General features: G+C 41.1%; 1 protein-coding gene across 6 annotated transcripts in view; it reads left to right on the forward strand.

The window, feature by feature from the left end:
- Positions 1 to 16,039, forward strand: part of LOC130275779 (inter-alpha-trypsin inhibitor heavy chain H3-like) — a 136,538-nt gene that overhangs the window by 54,853 nt on the left and 65,646 nt on the right. For all 6 annotated transcript variants that reach the window (XM_056524168.1, XM_056524170.1, XM_056524169.1 and 3 more), the window contains 4 exons: positions 1,518 to 1,634; positions 6,450 to 6,618; positions 7,234 to 7,359; positions 9,203 to 9,384. In XM_056524168.1, the coding sequence (XP_056380143.1) occupies positions 1,518 to 1,634; positions 6,450 to 6,618; positions 7,234 to 7,359; positions 9,203 to 9,384 (594 nt within the window). The remainder of the gene's footprint in view (positions 1 to 1,517; positions 1,635 to 6,449; positions 6,619 to 7,233; positions 7,360 to 9,202; positions 9,385 to 16,039) is intronic.

Consider the following 16,039-nt stretch of genomic DNA (forward strand, 5'->3'; position numbering starts at 1 on the left):
GCCGGACCGGGACGCCAGTGCGTTCGCTTGCTGGGTTACAATTGTTTCACGCTTGCGCGCTTCAACGGACCCCTTTACATTGTGTCATTAATAAATGAATTGCATTATTATTGAAGCACGATCTAGCTATTTATTTTCTATATTCATTTATTTTTATATAGTTTATATTCACTTATTTTATATCTCTAAATTTATACATACAGTCTATTTATACTCACCTAGAAGGTCCGGGCAAAATATTTTGTGTTTTTGGTTCCCTTTTTCCGCAACTGAGGTATAGTTGCATGCCCTTGTTCGACCTCGGTGTGTATTATTAATTGTGAGCTGCACATACATTTCTTTTTTCTTTTAGATTTGTAAATTACTTCTTTTAACAAATCTTAATCCTTCAAGTTCTTATCAGCTGCTGTATACTACAGAGGAAGTTGGGTTCTTCTTTCCAGTCTGACCACAGTGCTCTCTGCTGACACCTCTGTCCATGTCAGGAACTATCCAGAGCAGGAGAGGTTTGCTATGGGGATTTGCTCCTACTTTGGACAGTTCCTGACACGGACAAAGGTGTCAGCAGAGAGCACTGTGGTCAGACAGAAAAGAAATTCAAAAAGAAATGAACTTCCTCTTTATTATACAGCAGCTAAGTACTGGAAGGATTAACATTTTTTTAAAGAAGTCATTTATAAATCTGATTAACTTTCTGGAGCCAGTTGATATCAATTTAACTTAATGGTAGATTAGCTCCTCACTGAGGGACGAGACTTGTGCAGCATGTCCCCATTTGGACCAGTCTGGATAGTCATGAGGGTTGACCAGAGGGATCTTATCTGAGGGCAGGCTTCCATTGCAGACTTAGCCATAACATTGATATTAGGGGCAGGCATGCACTTGCTTTGCTGGGAGGTGTTGACTAGTCAGATTCCCCAGCACTTGGATTTCTCCATCAGTCCCATAGAGTCGAAGGGAACGACAGTGGAAATTACTGACCAGCGCTCCATTCACATGGAGATAGGGGAAGCCTGTTCTCATAATCATGTTGGTTCAAGAGGGGGAGACTTTGTAGGAAAACTTATCAAAAACCCACTAGAAAAGCAATCAACCTATCTTTTCCATTATTGTACAAATATTGTCCTATGTCCATGCCAGCTTACTTGTCAATATACCTCTGCCACTACTACCATGTTCTTCTTCAGCTTTACCTTTGCATGAATGTGTTAATTGGCCTATAGTAATCTATTATGAAGGATCTCTTTGCAGTATAGCATGTCATACATGGCTCATTGTATCAGTCAAGTGAAGAATTGAGCTTCCTCAGTATAAACACAAGGAAAAAGGACCAGTAATGTCTTAGATGGAAACAGTCTGCAGATGGCCAAAATCGTGCAAAATGATGTCAACTTTATAAGGATAACACACATGATATACTTGATGAAACTTGCTTGGCATTTTATACAGATTCCTTTTTAATATGGAGTAGATTCCATTTTTGGTAGTTAAATAACTTTGCTGTGTTTGCATTCCAGGTTGTCAACGGATATTTTGTTCACTTTTTTGCTCCCCCTAAATTGTCTGGTGTACCAAAAAATGTAGTTTATGTCATAGACAGAAGTGGATCAATGTGGGGTAGAAAAATGGAGCAGGTAGGAAATCCTCTACATCATTTTGTACTTTGTGGATTGTGATATCTTTGTTATATTTTGTTATAGTTTTACTTCTCCTTATATATGTTATATATATATTAACGGGAGTGTGTCATCAAGTTTTTATGTTAAACATATTCTTTTAGAATTTTTGGTGATGTTTTTTCTAATCTTTAAATTTAGCAGTTCTTATTCTGACTACTAAGCCTAAACCTAGTCAAAGTGAAGAAGGGGCAGTTTTGGCACTGAAACCACTAGGTATTCATATTTTCTTTGCTACTGGTTACCACTGATTGAATCCACTACTACTACGTATGTCTGTGGTGCTCTGTCTATAGAGTGCATAAAATCCAGTATAGAAGTTATAAAGAAGACGGCACTCACCATACAGTAGTGGAGACTTAAATGCGACAGTTGGTGCTTGGTAGACATCCAGAGACAGAGACAGTGAGGATGGGGGTATGCGGGACAGACTGTTTCACGCCACACACAGGCTTCCTCAAGCTGTTTACAGGAATGTGTAAAATAACAAACAAAACGTAAAGCATAATACAAACACTGTATTAAGAACTGCAATACATATGATTATTACAGGAATACATTGAGCTTATTGCGATCGTTGAGCCCTAGGGCTCCGGTTACATCCAGCCTAGCAATCCATTTTACTTCTCATTGTAGAAGCAAAGTGCTGCGATCTCTGCCATCAACAGGGGGATTAACCCGTTCCAAGCCGGTGAATTTCAAGTCAGAACAACTCCCTCCGTGGGCTTCGCGCATGTAGGCAATGAAGCGGGGCGCTCCGCTACCCGTGCGCACAGACCTTAGGTGCTCCCGGATTGCCTAATAGTCTTGTCCACATAAAAGAAGCCACACGGACATAAGAGGGCACACACTACGTATTTGGTACGGCAGGTAATCAGATGGATGACAACATGAGTATAACCTCCTAATAATACTGTTCTGCTGGCGACATTTAGAGCATACAGAGCAATTTTTACAGGGAAAATTTCCCTTAGGGATGAATTTTGTTAGCCACTGAGCTTCTGTAGAACACAAAATAGAAGTGGACTTCTTCAACTTATCACCTATAGTAATGCTTTTTCGGTAGGTGATTAAGGGCTTGTTGCGAGGGACATCTTTTAACTCGGGATCTGTTTTGAGTATATACCAATGCCGGTGAATGGCATGGGCTACAATTCAATTAAGATTAGTATTTTCCAAAGAGAAGGTAAACGTTTGTTTTGGGGATGGCACCTATTTTTTGGAGTTAATAAGTCAGCTCTATGAATTTTATTAACCCTATCTAAACTATCATGTTCCAAATGTTATACTAATGCGTCTATATCATCACTGTAGGCAGCATTAAGGTTCACCTGTGAGGCCGGCAACATATCAGCCAACGTGGGTGGGGCTTAGAGCCTGTCTCCCCCCTCCCATTGTATGTGTGCTCAGTCACACTGGAGGTAACCTGGGAGCAGTCTGTGAGTCGGACCTTATGCTGCTGACACTGCCCATTGGCCCCTGGTTTTGCTTATATGGCACACGTAGGTTTAGTGTTAGGTCCCGTGCCACTTGAGAAACCTAAGCATTGGTGTGCGGGCTCAGGTATGTCCTTCTTATAAGGATATACTGGCTAATGTCTCAATTTTACATCAGTTTTGAGGGTTAGCTAATGTCATTGTTTACATCTACCACAGTAGTGCACCTATAGTCTTGTATTTTTGTATTATTCTGCAAAGAGAAGCAACATGGATCTCTAGGCTGGATGCGACTGGAGCCCTAGGGCTCAACGATCGCAATGAGCTCAATGCATTCCTGTAATAATCATATGTATTACTTTGCAGTTCTTAATACTGTGTTTGTATTATGCTTCATGCACGTTTATTTGTTATTTTACACATTCCTGTACACTTTATTTCCATGTTTACTTGGCTGTCTTGTACTGACATAATTTCCAGCTCTACCTGCATATGCTGAGCCCGTGCAGATATGGACGCTGTATGCCGACTTGAGGAAGCGCGCGTTTCGTGTGAAACTATCTGTCCCGCATACCCCCGTCCTCACTGTCTCTGTCTCTGGATGTCTACCAAGCACCAACTGTCACATTAAAGTCTCCACTACTGTATGGTAAGTGCCGTCTTCTTTATAACTTCTATACTGGATTTTAAGCCTAAACCTAAGCTGACACTTCCTATTCTGTACAGACCACTTTACAGCAGTGTTATCTTTATTTTCACAGACAGGAGTACAGTGACATCTGACTCTAGTAGATAGACATCGCAATAGATGAAGCTCACAGCTCAGCCTCCCCCTCCTTGGGAAATTACCTCTAAAAATGTTGCATAGGATGTCCAGACACATTCATATCAATGGGACAGCTCTTGTTTATTGTTGTCTATTGTTGCCCATAATAATGTAGAAAAGATGAAATAAAAAAATGAAAATGAGAAAAAAGAGATTAGAAAAAGGAACATGTTTCAGTATGTTGCGCTAATCAGCAATAAAGGAAAACCATAGGTAATACATTCCCTTTAAAGATTACCTGTCATTATGAAAAACTTCTGAAATGTCCTAGCAACATGTCAAAAGTTTTTATCGGCGGGGGGTCTGAGTGTTCAGCCCTTCATCGATCAGCAGACCAAGCCAGAAGAAGTCTGTGCTGTCACGCGCTCCTTTCCCTGCCCTCCCCCCGCCCCCACCAGTGGGAAGTGATCAAGACACGCAGATAGACTTACATGGCTAGTTTGTCTCTCACAGCTCGTTCTCATGCAGCAATGGGACCCTTGCTCAACCACTCCAAAGGGTGGAACTATCTCATCTCCTCTTGTCTTGAACGCAGATTAGGACTAGGTTAGAATAGTGTCCTAGGCTGATTCTTAGCAGAAGCTGTCTTTCCCCAGGCTGTCCTGGACTACTCTCCACTCACAGCCTTTCTCATGGAGGCTGGAACTGCACTTCTCATGGCAAATAGGCTGCTCTCCAACTTCTCTCTAAACTTACTCTTCTGGAAGGTTCCTAGCTGTGTTTGTATATAGGCTAACCCCTACATAGTTGTCAGCCTTGCCTAGTACGAAGTCTCAATTCCTTTACAGCGGAACAACAATATAATACACTATAAAACAAAGCAAATAATCATAAAACATCAGAAATATCAAAGGCACCACATCTGGTCAAGAATGTGGCATAAAACATACAACACCCAACCACAGGCCCTGTGTCACTTATGGGCAGGGAAAAGGTGAAGTCCTGCACTCGCCCACAACCCCTGTCCCTTTCTATTGTGAATCCGCCCTAACAGACTGATTCACAACTACGAAGATGGTCCCTGCCTATCTAAGTCTTGGGACTTCAAGTCAGAATAATAAACTACGGTAAACTCAAAGTCAAAAGATCAGAGAATGTCAGGAATACAAAAAAGTAAATACACAATACAATACTCAGTGGAGACAAACACACAGGATAGTCAACATGCCTTGTGGGAAACCAAGAGGACAAATATAAGCCAAGACAAAAACCATATGAAATATCCTTAGCCAAAAGTCGGGGTCACAAAATACCAGGTAATCATGAGGAAAGTAGAAAGCAGAATAGGAAAGCTTGTTTCAGAGACAATGGGGAAGATTTATCAAAACCTGTCCAGAGGAAAAGTTGCCCAGTTGCACATAGCAACCAATCAGATTGCTTCTTAAATTTTTAACAAGGCCTCTGCAAAATGAAAGAAGCGATCTGATTGGTTGCTATGGGCAACTTTTCCTCAGGGTCAAGGTGTAACCACAGCAACACAAACTAAGCCAGAACCTAAAAAGTTAACCCTTAGGACCAAAACTGGGACAAGTCAATACACCCTTCAGGGATCTCAGTTGAACACTGCATTAGCATCTCTTTTTTTGGAGGACTTGTCCATTCATTACTCCATTCATCTACTGATTACAGTTAATTAGGTGGCAGAAAACCTACAAAAAAAGCTTTTCTTTGTGGAACCAAAGGTACTGGAAGAAGATGTCTAAACTAAATAATCCCATTAAAGGAAATCTGTTGGTACTGGCAGGTAGTGCGGGAGACACATACTTACCTGTCCCCGATCTGTGGTTCCATTCTCCTGGTATCTTTCTCTGTTCCTTTTGTTTCAGCGGCTGGCTAGAGGCATAAGCAGAGCTATCTGATGTCACCGCTGCTGCTTCCCTGCTGGGCTCCGCTGTGAGCAGGCTTAGGGAAACAGCAGCGGTAATGTCAGGAAGTGCGCTGACACTGATGACCGTTTTCCTTTAAAGGTTAAGAGTACAAACTTTTTTGTTAAGCTTCTTAATAAAGTAACACTTTGAAAGGGTTATTGGGGACTTTATCTTAAGAATAGATATGAGATTGTAGAGGTTTGGCTCTCAGTGCTTACAGACAGTCTCAAAATATATAAAGGGCCATCTGTGTTAGATTGTTGGTGGTCTGACTCTCGGCACATCACCCATCATCTGTTTGAAGGGGCCCGATGAAATACAGCAAGCACAGTAAGAGAAATTCATTATAGCTTGAATGCCAGTTTCATACTGTGAAACTGCACATTTTTGCGCAAGCCTCATTTTGTTCAGCTATTTGTGACTTTTTAAAATACCGCGGCAGTGACGCCACTTTAGAAATGCACCTAAATGATAAGCCATTTTAGCAGTGTGGAGAGACGTATTAGAGAGAAAGTTTACCTAAACAAGAATGATTCTAATAGTTTGGTAGTCATAAATCCGGCCTCATAAACAGAGACTTGCAGAATATGTCTTGTTTTATAAAGTACACATATTTACACCTAACAAATCTATGTGTTAATAGACAAGGGAAGCACTTCTCCGAATTCTGAATGACACCTCAGCGCACGATCACTTCAATTTCATCCTGTTTGATAATGAAATTGTTCTATGGAAAGATTCTTTAATCAAAGCAACTCCAGAAAATCTAGAAGAAGCTAAACAATATGTCAGCACGATCAGTCCAAGAGGCTGTAAGTAAATCCATATTTTATTTAGTAAAATCACTATTTGTATAAGAGCAGATGTCATTCTATTTACTAGTAAGATTGAATTACAATCTTCAGCAAACTGACCTCTGAGCAGAAGATTACTTTTTCTTTGCCTATGCAGTCTGTCAATAAACAACAATTTTAGAAAGGAGGATGATGGCTTAGCTTGTCATGAAAGAGATTAGTTAGGGGAAATTAAAAAAGAAGCAGACTTTGTTTTAAAAAACACGAAACAAAAAAAAAACAAGACAACTCTTCACCACTGCCATTTTGATGGTGGCCGGTCCCCTGCTGAATTTCACTTCATGGTCCATGAATCAAAAAACAAGAACTGCTTTCTCAGCCCATCAGTGGTCACCATTTTGGTGTGGGATAATGGTTGGGCCCTTGGAAGTATTTTCTCCAATTGGTCCAAGAAACCTTAATCGGGCACCTCAAAACTAACTGAGACACTATAATTCTGCTTGGGTTACTTGTAAATCCTTGATCCCCTAAAACTAATGAATGTGTATTTTCTTGCCAATTGTTACATTTCTTGCATCCATTAAACACATAAGACTATTAGAACAACTGTAAAAATATATGGTTATATCATAGGGACAAACATCAATGACCCTGTGCTGAAGGCGGTTGATCTACTGAATAAAGCACATGAGAACCAAACTGTTCCTGAGAGAAGTGTTTCCATGATAATCCTTTTGACAGATGGTGAAGCCAATGCAGGTAGGTACAACAATGTAGGTTATTTTGTTTTGTTTTCTAGAAAAGGTTATCCTTTAGTTACTGATATTTAACCGGTTTACTTGTTTGTGCCAGAAACAGCACCACTCTTGCCCACAGCTTGTGTGTGGTATCAGACTCATTTACTTACAATGCATTTGGAAAGTCTATAGACACTCTACAGACCATTTTGTTATATTGCGGCCTATGACTACAATTTTTTTTAAAAAGAAAAATCAACCTCCCCCCCCCCCATCATTCTGAAACTCAATAACCCATAAATGAAAACTGAATTTTAGAAATATGATCACATTTTTTTTAAAGAAAAACCAAAAATTTCACATGAACACAAGTATTTAGACCCTATGCTTTACTACTTGAAAGATAGATCTGGGGTCTCCAATTTCTCTTGATCATCTCTGAGATGTTTCTCCACCTTGATTGGAGTCACCTCAGTGATTTGGAAGGAACCACCGGTGTCTAAATAAGGTCTCTCAGCTGACAATGCATACCAGACCAAAACCAAGCTATGAGGTGTAAAGAACCGCCTGTAGAGTTCAGAGGCAGGATTGTGTGGAGGCATAGATCTGGAGAATGGTGTATAAAAAAAACATTTTTCCACTTGGGATGAGCTGAAATTCTTGACACATTACATGGATGAGAGAGGAGATGGTTGTGGAGAAAAGTAGGCCAATTTTTCTCATTCTGTACAACTCATCCAATCATAGGTAATGCACTTATCAAATTACAACTTCAAAGACACATTTCTCCATTGCATCTTCTAGTTAAAGATTGTAAGTATACAACCAAGGACTGGTGTGCAGAAAACACACTAGTGGAATTCAGTCCAACAAGGAGAAAATGCTCTGCTCTGCTGGTTATGCTGCTAGTCCAATGTTTCGTCTAACTCATGTGTCTCCTGATTTAGCACTGATCAGCCGAATGGCAGCTAGTGATGCTCTAAGGTTCACCACAGTAAACACAAACACTTCAATCTTAGAAAGAGAATTAAAGGGGCACTCACCATTTGTTGTCTTGCATATTATTCTTTGTTCCATCAGCAGGAAAATTCTACAATGTGCAGAAGGTGAGAGACAGATGAGTTCATGAGGAGGGGGTGTTCTTTGGCCCAGAGAATGTCCCCTTCCCCATGCATTGTGCAGTGTCCTCAAGGATTGTTAGCAGAAGGGTAGCTAGCAAGGGGCAGTGGGGGAAATGGCTGTAGGCCACTTGCATGGTGGGACTCACTGAACCAATTTGGGGGGGGGGGGGGGACATGGTAAAAACTGCTTCTTTCAACTAAATCAGGTGTAAATCAGTGTTCTCAGGATGCAGATGTAGTTGGACATAGTGACAGAGCATGGAGCCAATAGGTCCCTGCCCCACCACCTTATGGAATTCTGTTTGGAAATTCCATGCAGCAGCTTCCTATTGTTTTTAATAGGATTCCTCTGCACATTGCAGAATTTTCATTTTTAATGCATTGCAGTCTATGGGGATGGTCATGCAGTCCGCGCATGTTCTACCACTGACTGCTGTTGGCACTGGCTGGCCCTTGAAATCTTTGGTTGGAAGTTTTCCAGCCAGAAATTCTGTTTTGTGAACCCACCCTTAATGTGATCTGAATGGCTGCTTCGCTTAATTTTTTTCTGAAAACGTGTAAAAATGTTATTAAATCTTAGGTAAATAAAGGTGAATCATATCAAACTTTTGTGGCCTGTTGAGGACTGAGATACTTTTTCTTCCCCAAGTATTTATTTTTACACTTTATGGGTGTAGGTGTTTTTTCAGTTAGCCTGGTTTATTTCAGTTGTGAGCTCCACATTATCTTTTGTGTGATTTTTAGGTGAATCAAACCCTTCAAAAATCCAAGAGAATGCAAAGAAAGCCATTCAGGGGAGATACACCTTGTACAGTCTTGGTTTTGGCTATAGTGTTGATTATCCTTTTCTGGAGAAGTTAGCTCTAGAAAATTCAGGAATTGCCCGTCGCATATATGAGGACTCAGATGCAGACTTGCAGCTAAAGGTAATTTTTTATAATGTTTGGTTATAGTTATATCTATGTGATACGTTTCAATGAAGTTTCATTTAATTACTTTTCTTTGTTACCCTTCCCTCCATTCCGTCCCTTTCCTTTTCCTATAAAGATAAACTTTTTTAAAGCTCATTAAAAGGTAATCATGGTTTTTGAATATAAAACTTTTTAACTGTATACTGTATAATGAAAAGGCATACAAATTAATTATATATATATATATATATATATATATATATATATAAAGTCCAAAGTAGATACAGCACCAAATAGCTGGAGATAGCTGGAGACTCAAGCTTTTAGATGGAGTGTGACTTTATTTTCTATCCAATGTGCAACGTTTCGGCAACACACTGCCTTTTCCAAGCTTGAAAAAGGCAGTTTGTTGCCGAAACATTGCACATTGGATAGCAAATAAAGTCACACTCCATCTAAAAGCTTGAGTCTCCAGCTATCTCCAGCTATTTGGTGCTGTATCTACTTTGGACTTTGTATGCTTTTCCGGGTTGGCATTCTTGGATGATTACCTGCACACGCTGAGAGGATTGGTGCTGTCTCTCTTTTACACTATATATATATATATATATATATATATATATATATGGTGACCCAGTACAGAAATCACGTGCTCTTCTGTATTCCTTCCCATCCTGTGTGGCCGATGCTGCTCAATGTCCGTCATGGGTCCCCTCTCCTTAGAACTCTTTATATGGCACTTACTAATGTCATGTTACATACAATGGGGGAAAAAAGTATTTAGTCAGCCACTAATTGTGCAAGTTCTCCCACTTAAAAAGATGAGAGAGGCCTGTAATTATTATTTTTTTTTATTTATGATTTTTCCTTATTTCCATTACAAACAAACTTGGAGGCAGATATTATCCATTTCTCTACCTACCCAATCAACCAAATCATATAACATAAATACATAAAACTTAAATGTATAAAGATATCTATCCTTCTACTTATTCCCACTTATGGTTACACTAGGGCATATTCTCTTTACTGTTCCCTAGATATCTTACATAATATCCTATAGTAATTTCCGATAGATTCATGCGACCATCCACACTATCACTCATTCATTCTTATTACGTATCACATCTAGTTATTTTACTTCTTCAAGTTTTCCCCATAATGCCCACATCCTATTAAATTTGTTATAAATACATAGCTTTTCTGCAATCATCCCCTCCATTAGTCGAGGCAATAACCTCCTCTAGATGTGGGAGCTCCACCGTTTTCCATCTTTTGGCTACTTCTATTCTTGCTGCAGTAACAACATGATATACAATCAAAGCTACATCAGGTGTATATTTATATAAATCTATTTGTAATAAAACAAATTATGGACTCCATTCTAATTCTATTTCCAATATCTTATATAGATAATTATATATATTATTCCAGTATATGTCACGATTCGGCTGGCTGGAGGTGGATCCTCTGTGCCAGAGAGGGATTGGCGTGGACCGTGCTGGTGGACCGGTTCTAAGTTGCTACTGGTATTCACCAGAGCCCGCCGCAAAGCGGGATGGTCTTGCAGCGGCGGTAGCAACCAGGTCGTATCCACCAGCAACGGCTCAACCTCTCTGACTGCTGAAGATAGGCGCGGTACAAGGGAGTAGACAAAAGCAAGGTCGGACGTAGCAGAAGGTCAGGGCAGGCAGCAAGGATCGTAGTCAGGGGCAACGGCAGGAGGTCTGGAACACAGGCTAGGAACACACAAGGAAACGCTTTCACTGGCACAATGGCAACAAGATCCGGCGAGGGAGTGCAGGGGAAGTGAGGTATAAATAGGGAGTGCACAGGTGAGAATACTGATTAGGCCTGCTGCGCCAATCAGTGGCGCAGCGGCCCTTTAAATGGCAGAGACCCGGCGCGCGCGCGCCCTAAGGAGCGGGGCCGCGTGCGCCGGGACAACACAGACGGGGAACGGGTCAGGTACGGGAGCCGAGATGCGCATCGCGAGCGGGCGCGTCCCGCATCGCGAATCGCATCCCGGCTGGGAGTAATATCGCAGCGCACCCGGTCAGCAGGTCTGACCGGGGCGCTGCGAATGAGAGAACGCTGCGAGCGCTCCGGGGAGGAGCGGGGACCCGGAGCGCTCGGCGTAACAGTATATTTGTATTCGCGGGCATTCCCACCAGATATGCATTAATGTCCCTTTTTGTTTAGTACATCTCCAGCATGTATCGTTTTTACTTGGATACATGTTTTTCATTTGTGTTGGAGGGAGGTACCATCTATATAAAATTTTTCTTGAATTTTCCAAATAACTAGTACATTTAGATAGTTTTATCGGTAGGCGATAAGTTTGAGGCCATTGTTTGTCAGAGAAGCATTTTAAATTAAATGTTAATAGTTGGTCATTAATCATAGTTTGATATTCATATTACGTAATAGAGATGCCCCTTTATCTTTTGGAGATGTAAAGAAGTAATTATCATATTTAGATCTGGGTACTTCTGTACTCTCATCTTTAAATGTTGATATTAAATGCCTTAACAGGAGGTATTTAAAAAACTCTTTTGACAGGATATCAAATATTTTACTGATTTCATTAAAGGATAATAGCTTACTACTCATCACTGAGTCATTTATTCCCTTTATTCCCTTTTCCCTCCAGAGATGAAAATCAGTATTGGGTAATAGATATTCTATAGCTGATAAGCTGATAAGGGTATATTCATAAATCTTCGAGGAGATATCATTTTTTTCCTTACCATATACCCCCATATTTCTAAAGAAGGTTTAATAGCTGGGTATATAGTGATCTCCCCTTCACCTGTAAGGGCTATTCCCCATAATATCATCTGTAAATCCGAGCCCCCTAATAAGTCTCTTTCTATTTCTACCCATTGCAGGGATTATGTGTTCGCATGCCACCATTGTTTTAATTGTGACAATATAGTCACTCTATAATAAGTGATCAAATGCGGGCAGCCCACTCCCCCTTTCTCAATTGGAAGAAAAAGTATTTTCCCTCGCCTTTTTTGTGCCCAGATAAACCCCATCAGAAGTATTTGTAACTTCTGCAGTGTACTCAAAGGATATATAATTGGGAAGTTCCTAAACAAATACATTATTTTTGGTAGCATACATATTTTCGTAAGTACCAACCTTCCCATCCATGATGTTGGCACCTTCGAAAACTGACCAATTTGTTAATTGTAAATTAAGATGCTGCACATTATAAAACAAAAATAACTTGTATGTCTCACTCCTAAATATACAATAAATGATACTGCCCAAGTAAGTGAGTTTCTTTAAGTCTCCCTATAGTAACTAGATCTAAATTAATGGGCAAGATTGTGGACTTGTCTATGTTCATTTTAGAATAGCTGATATTACTGTAATTATTTATCATTTCCATTATTACTGGTAGAGATTTATCCGGTTCTTCCATCATCAATAAGATATCATCTGTGAATAAGCATATACGGTGTTCTGCATCCCCTATTTTTATTCCCTTAACTTCTACCACTTCCCTAATGCTTTGAGCCAAAGGCTCAATTATCATGGAAAATATCATTGGTGACAGTGGACATCCTTGTCTCGTTCTGTTCCCAATAGAGAATCTCCTTGATAATACCCCTCCTGTATAAACCCTTGCAGACGGTTTACAATATAATGCTAAAATTGATTTAATAAGATAGGGTGGGAATCCGAATTTCTGGAGTGTCAGCTCCATATATCCCGAATGTATGTGATCGAATGCCTTCTCCGCATCTACCAAAAGAAGCAGAGAAGGCACCCGATCGCGCACTACTTTTGACACAACATCCAAAACCTTCCTAGTACCATCTACAGATTGTCTACCCTTTATAAACTCCTGGTCTCTGGTGACCAGCAAGATAAGGGGGATCGGGGTGTCCCGGCTCTTCTGACATCTTCAAGGTTAAAGAGATTCTTGCTAAAAAAAAATTTGAGAGGTAAAAAAAATTTCTGGGGTCGACTGGGAGGGTTACGGTCCTGAGGAGAGATCTTGGGAGCCTGAGGAGAATATCCTGGACCGTGTGCCCGCATGCGAGCCCCAGTCCGTCACTCACCTGGTGCTTCTCCTGCCCCAGCCTCTGCCTCTCTGCTCTGGTGGGCATGTCCCCGTCCCCTAGGGCATGCATGCGCCGAAGCTTTAAGATTTAAAGTGCCAGTGTGCTCATTCGTGTAATTCACCTGTGGCTCATTGATAAATTCCTCCACCCTCCTCACTTCCCTGCCATATCTTTGTTGCCTTGTGCCTGAGAGAAAGCATTCCTGAGAGTTGCCTTACCGTGTATCTGATCCTTTGCTCTGTGACTTGACCTTGCTCCTCTGCCACTTGCCTACTGACCTGCTGCTACATCCTGACTACACTACCTTGCAGCTTGCCTTGACCTTCTGCTATCCTGACTACGAGCTGCCTTATCCCTCCTGTGCCTCGCATCTCCTCATCTGCCTGTGAGGTAGAGCCGTGCCAGGGGTAGCGACCTGGGTGCCGCCTGCCGCAGCAAGTCCATCCCGCTTTGCGGCAGGCTCTGGTGAAAACCAGCGGCACCTTAGACTCCGCTCCCTGGTATGGTCTGAGTCATCTGCCACACAGGTCCAGCGGATCCACATCCACCGGAGTTCCTGTCTTCTGAAACATGAGTGTTACAAAGATCTTTTAAATGGTGAGTTAAGTCCCTTACAATTTAATTATGTAAATTACAGTGACATTTTTATTTGTCCCCTTTTATTAATTTAGTCGATAGAAATTTGTGTAGCACCAGGGTTTAAGTTATCTTTATTTTTAGAGTATTTGAAGTAAAATGCCTTCCATTCATCCCAAAACCATACCACAGCCATACCAAAAAAAGTTAGCAAAAACATTCACACAAGAATCAATCACTTCACTCTAGTTGGAATCTTCCCATCTTGGAGGCTATGAGATACCTAATCTCACTAGTTGCCTATAATAAGGCACACTATATCTCAATGGTTAGTGGCTAGGGTATTAACTGTAATAAACATATATAGCAATTAGTCAGTAACTCTTATCCCCTTTTTTTTCTTTTCTTACATTTTTTTCCGATTCTTCCTGTATTTTGGAGAGTGGTGTTTCCTGCCATTTATTCTTTATCGTTTCAATAGGCAGGAGGTCCCATTCTTCACAAAGATCAAATGCTTCCTTTAGGGTATTGGCCGTTACTTTCTTCCCCTTATATCCAATTATTAGGCGAACAGGGAACCCCCATTTATAGGAAATGCCATTTTCTCTCAAAATGCTAGTGCTAGTCACAAACTATCTCCTTCTTACTAAAGTTTGAGCAGATAAGTCAGGAAATATCATAATATTCTTGTATTGTTCTGATCAATTAGTCCTGTCTTGGGAAATTTGGAGTAAGTGCTCTTTTGTTTGAAAAAAATGTATACGGACTAAAACATCCCTAGTTGTTTCAAGTGGTAGTGATTAAGGCCTGTAATTTTCATTATAGGTACACTTCAACTATGAGAGACAGAATGGGGGTAATGAATACAGGAAATCACATTGTAGAATTTCTAATTAATTAATTGGTAAATTCCTCGGTAAAATAAATATTTGGTCACCTACAAGCAAGCAAGATTTCTGTCTCTCACAGACCTGTAACTTCTTCTTTAAAGGAGTACTCTAGTCCAGAGTATTCCTGCTCTGTCCTGCCCGGGCTGCAAAATAAATGAAAATGAATCATCACTCACCTCCCTTGGTTCCCGCGAAGCGCCACTACAGCTGATCGGTCCTCCGGTCCATCCTCGTCATACTTCCGAGTGTAACGAAGCGTCACATGGCGCTCAGCCTATCCCCGGCCGCCGCGATGTTCAGCCTCGGCCGGGGATAGGCTGAGCGCCATGTGATGCTTCGTTACACCCGGAAGTATGAAGGAGATGGACCGGAGGACCAATCAGCTGTAGTGGCGCTCCGCGGGAACCCAGGAAGGTGAGTGATGATTCATTTTCATTTATTTTGCAGCCTGGGCAGGACGGAGCAGGAATACTCTGCACTAGAGTACTCCTTTAAGAGTCTCCTCTGTCCTCCACTCGTTACCTGCTTTAATGGCACCTGTTTGAACTTGTTATCAGTATAAAAGACACCTGTCCACAACCTCAAACAGTCACACTCCAAACTCCACTATGGCCAAGACCAAAGAGCTGTTGAAGGACACCAGAAACAAAATTGTAGACCTGCAATAGGCAAGCAGCTTGGTGTGAAGAAATCAACTGTGGGAGCAATTATTAGAAAATGGAAGAGATACAAGACCACTGATAATCTCCCTTGATCTGGGGCTCCACACAAGATCACACCCTGTGGTGTCAAAATGATCACAAGAACGGTGAGCAAAAATCTCAGAACCACACCTGCAGAGAGCTGGGACCAAAGTAACAAAGGCTACCATCAGTAACACACTCCGCCGTCAGGGACTCAAATCATGCAGTGCCAAACGTGTCCCCCTGCTTAAGTCAGTACATGTCCGGGCCTGTCTAAGGTTTGTTAGAGAGCATTTGGATGATCCAAAAGAGGATTGGGAGAATGTCCTATGATCAGATGAAACCAAAGTAGAACTTGTTGGAAAAACTCAACTCGTCGTGTTTGGAGGAGAAAGAATGCTTAGTTGCATCCAAAGAACACCATACCTACTGTGAAGAATGG

The sequence above is a fragment of the Hyla sarda genome, chromosome 6 (genome assembly GCF_029499605.1).
Source record: "Hyla sarda isolate aHylSar1 chromosome 6, aHylSar1.hap1, whole genome shotgun sequence".
In the NCBI taxonomy this organism is placed as follows: domain Eukaryota; kingdom Metazoa; phylum Chordata; class Amphibia; order Anura; family Hylidae; genus Hyla; species Hyla sarda.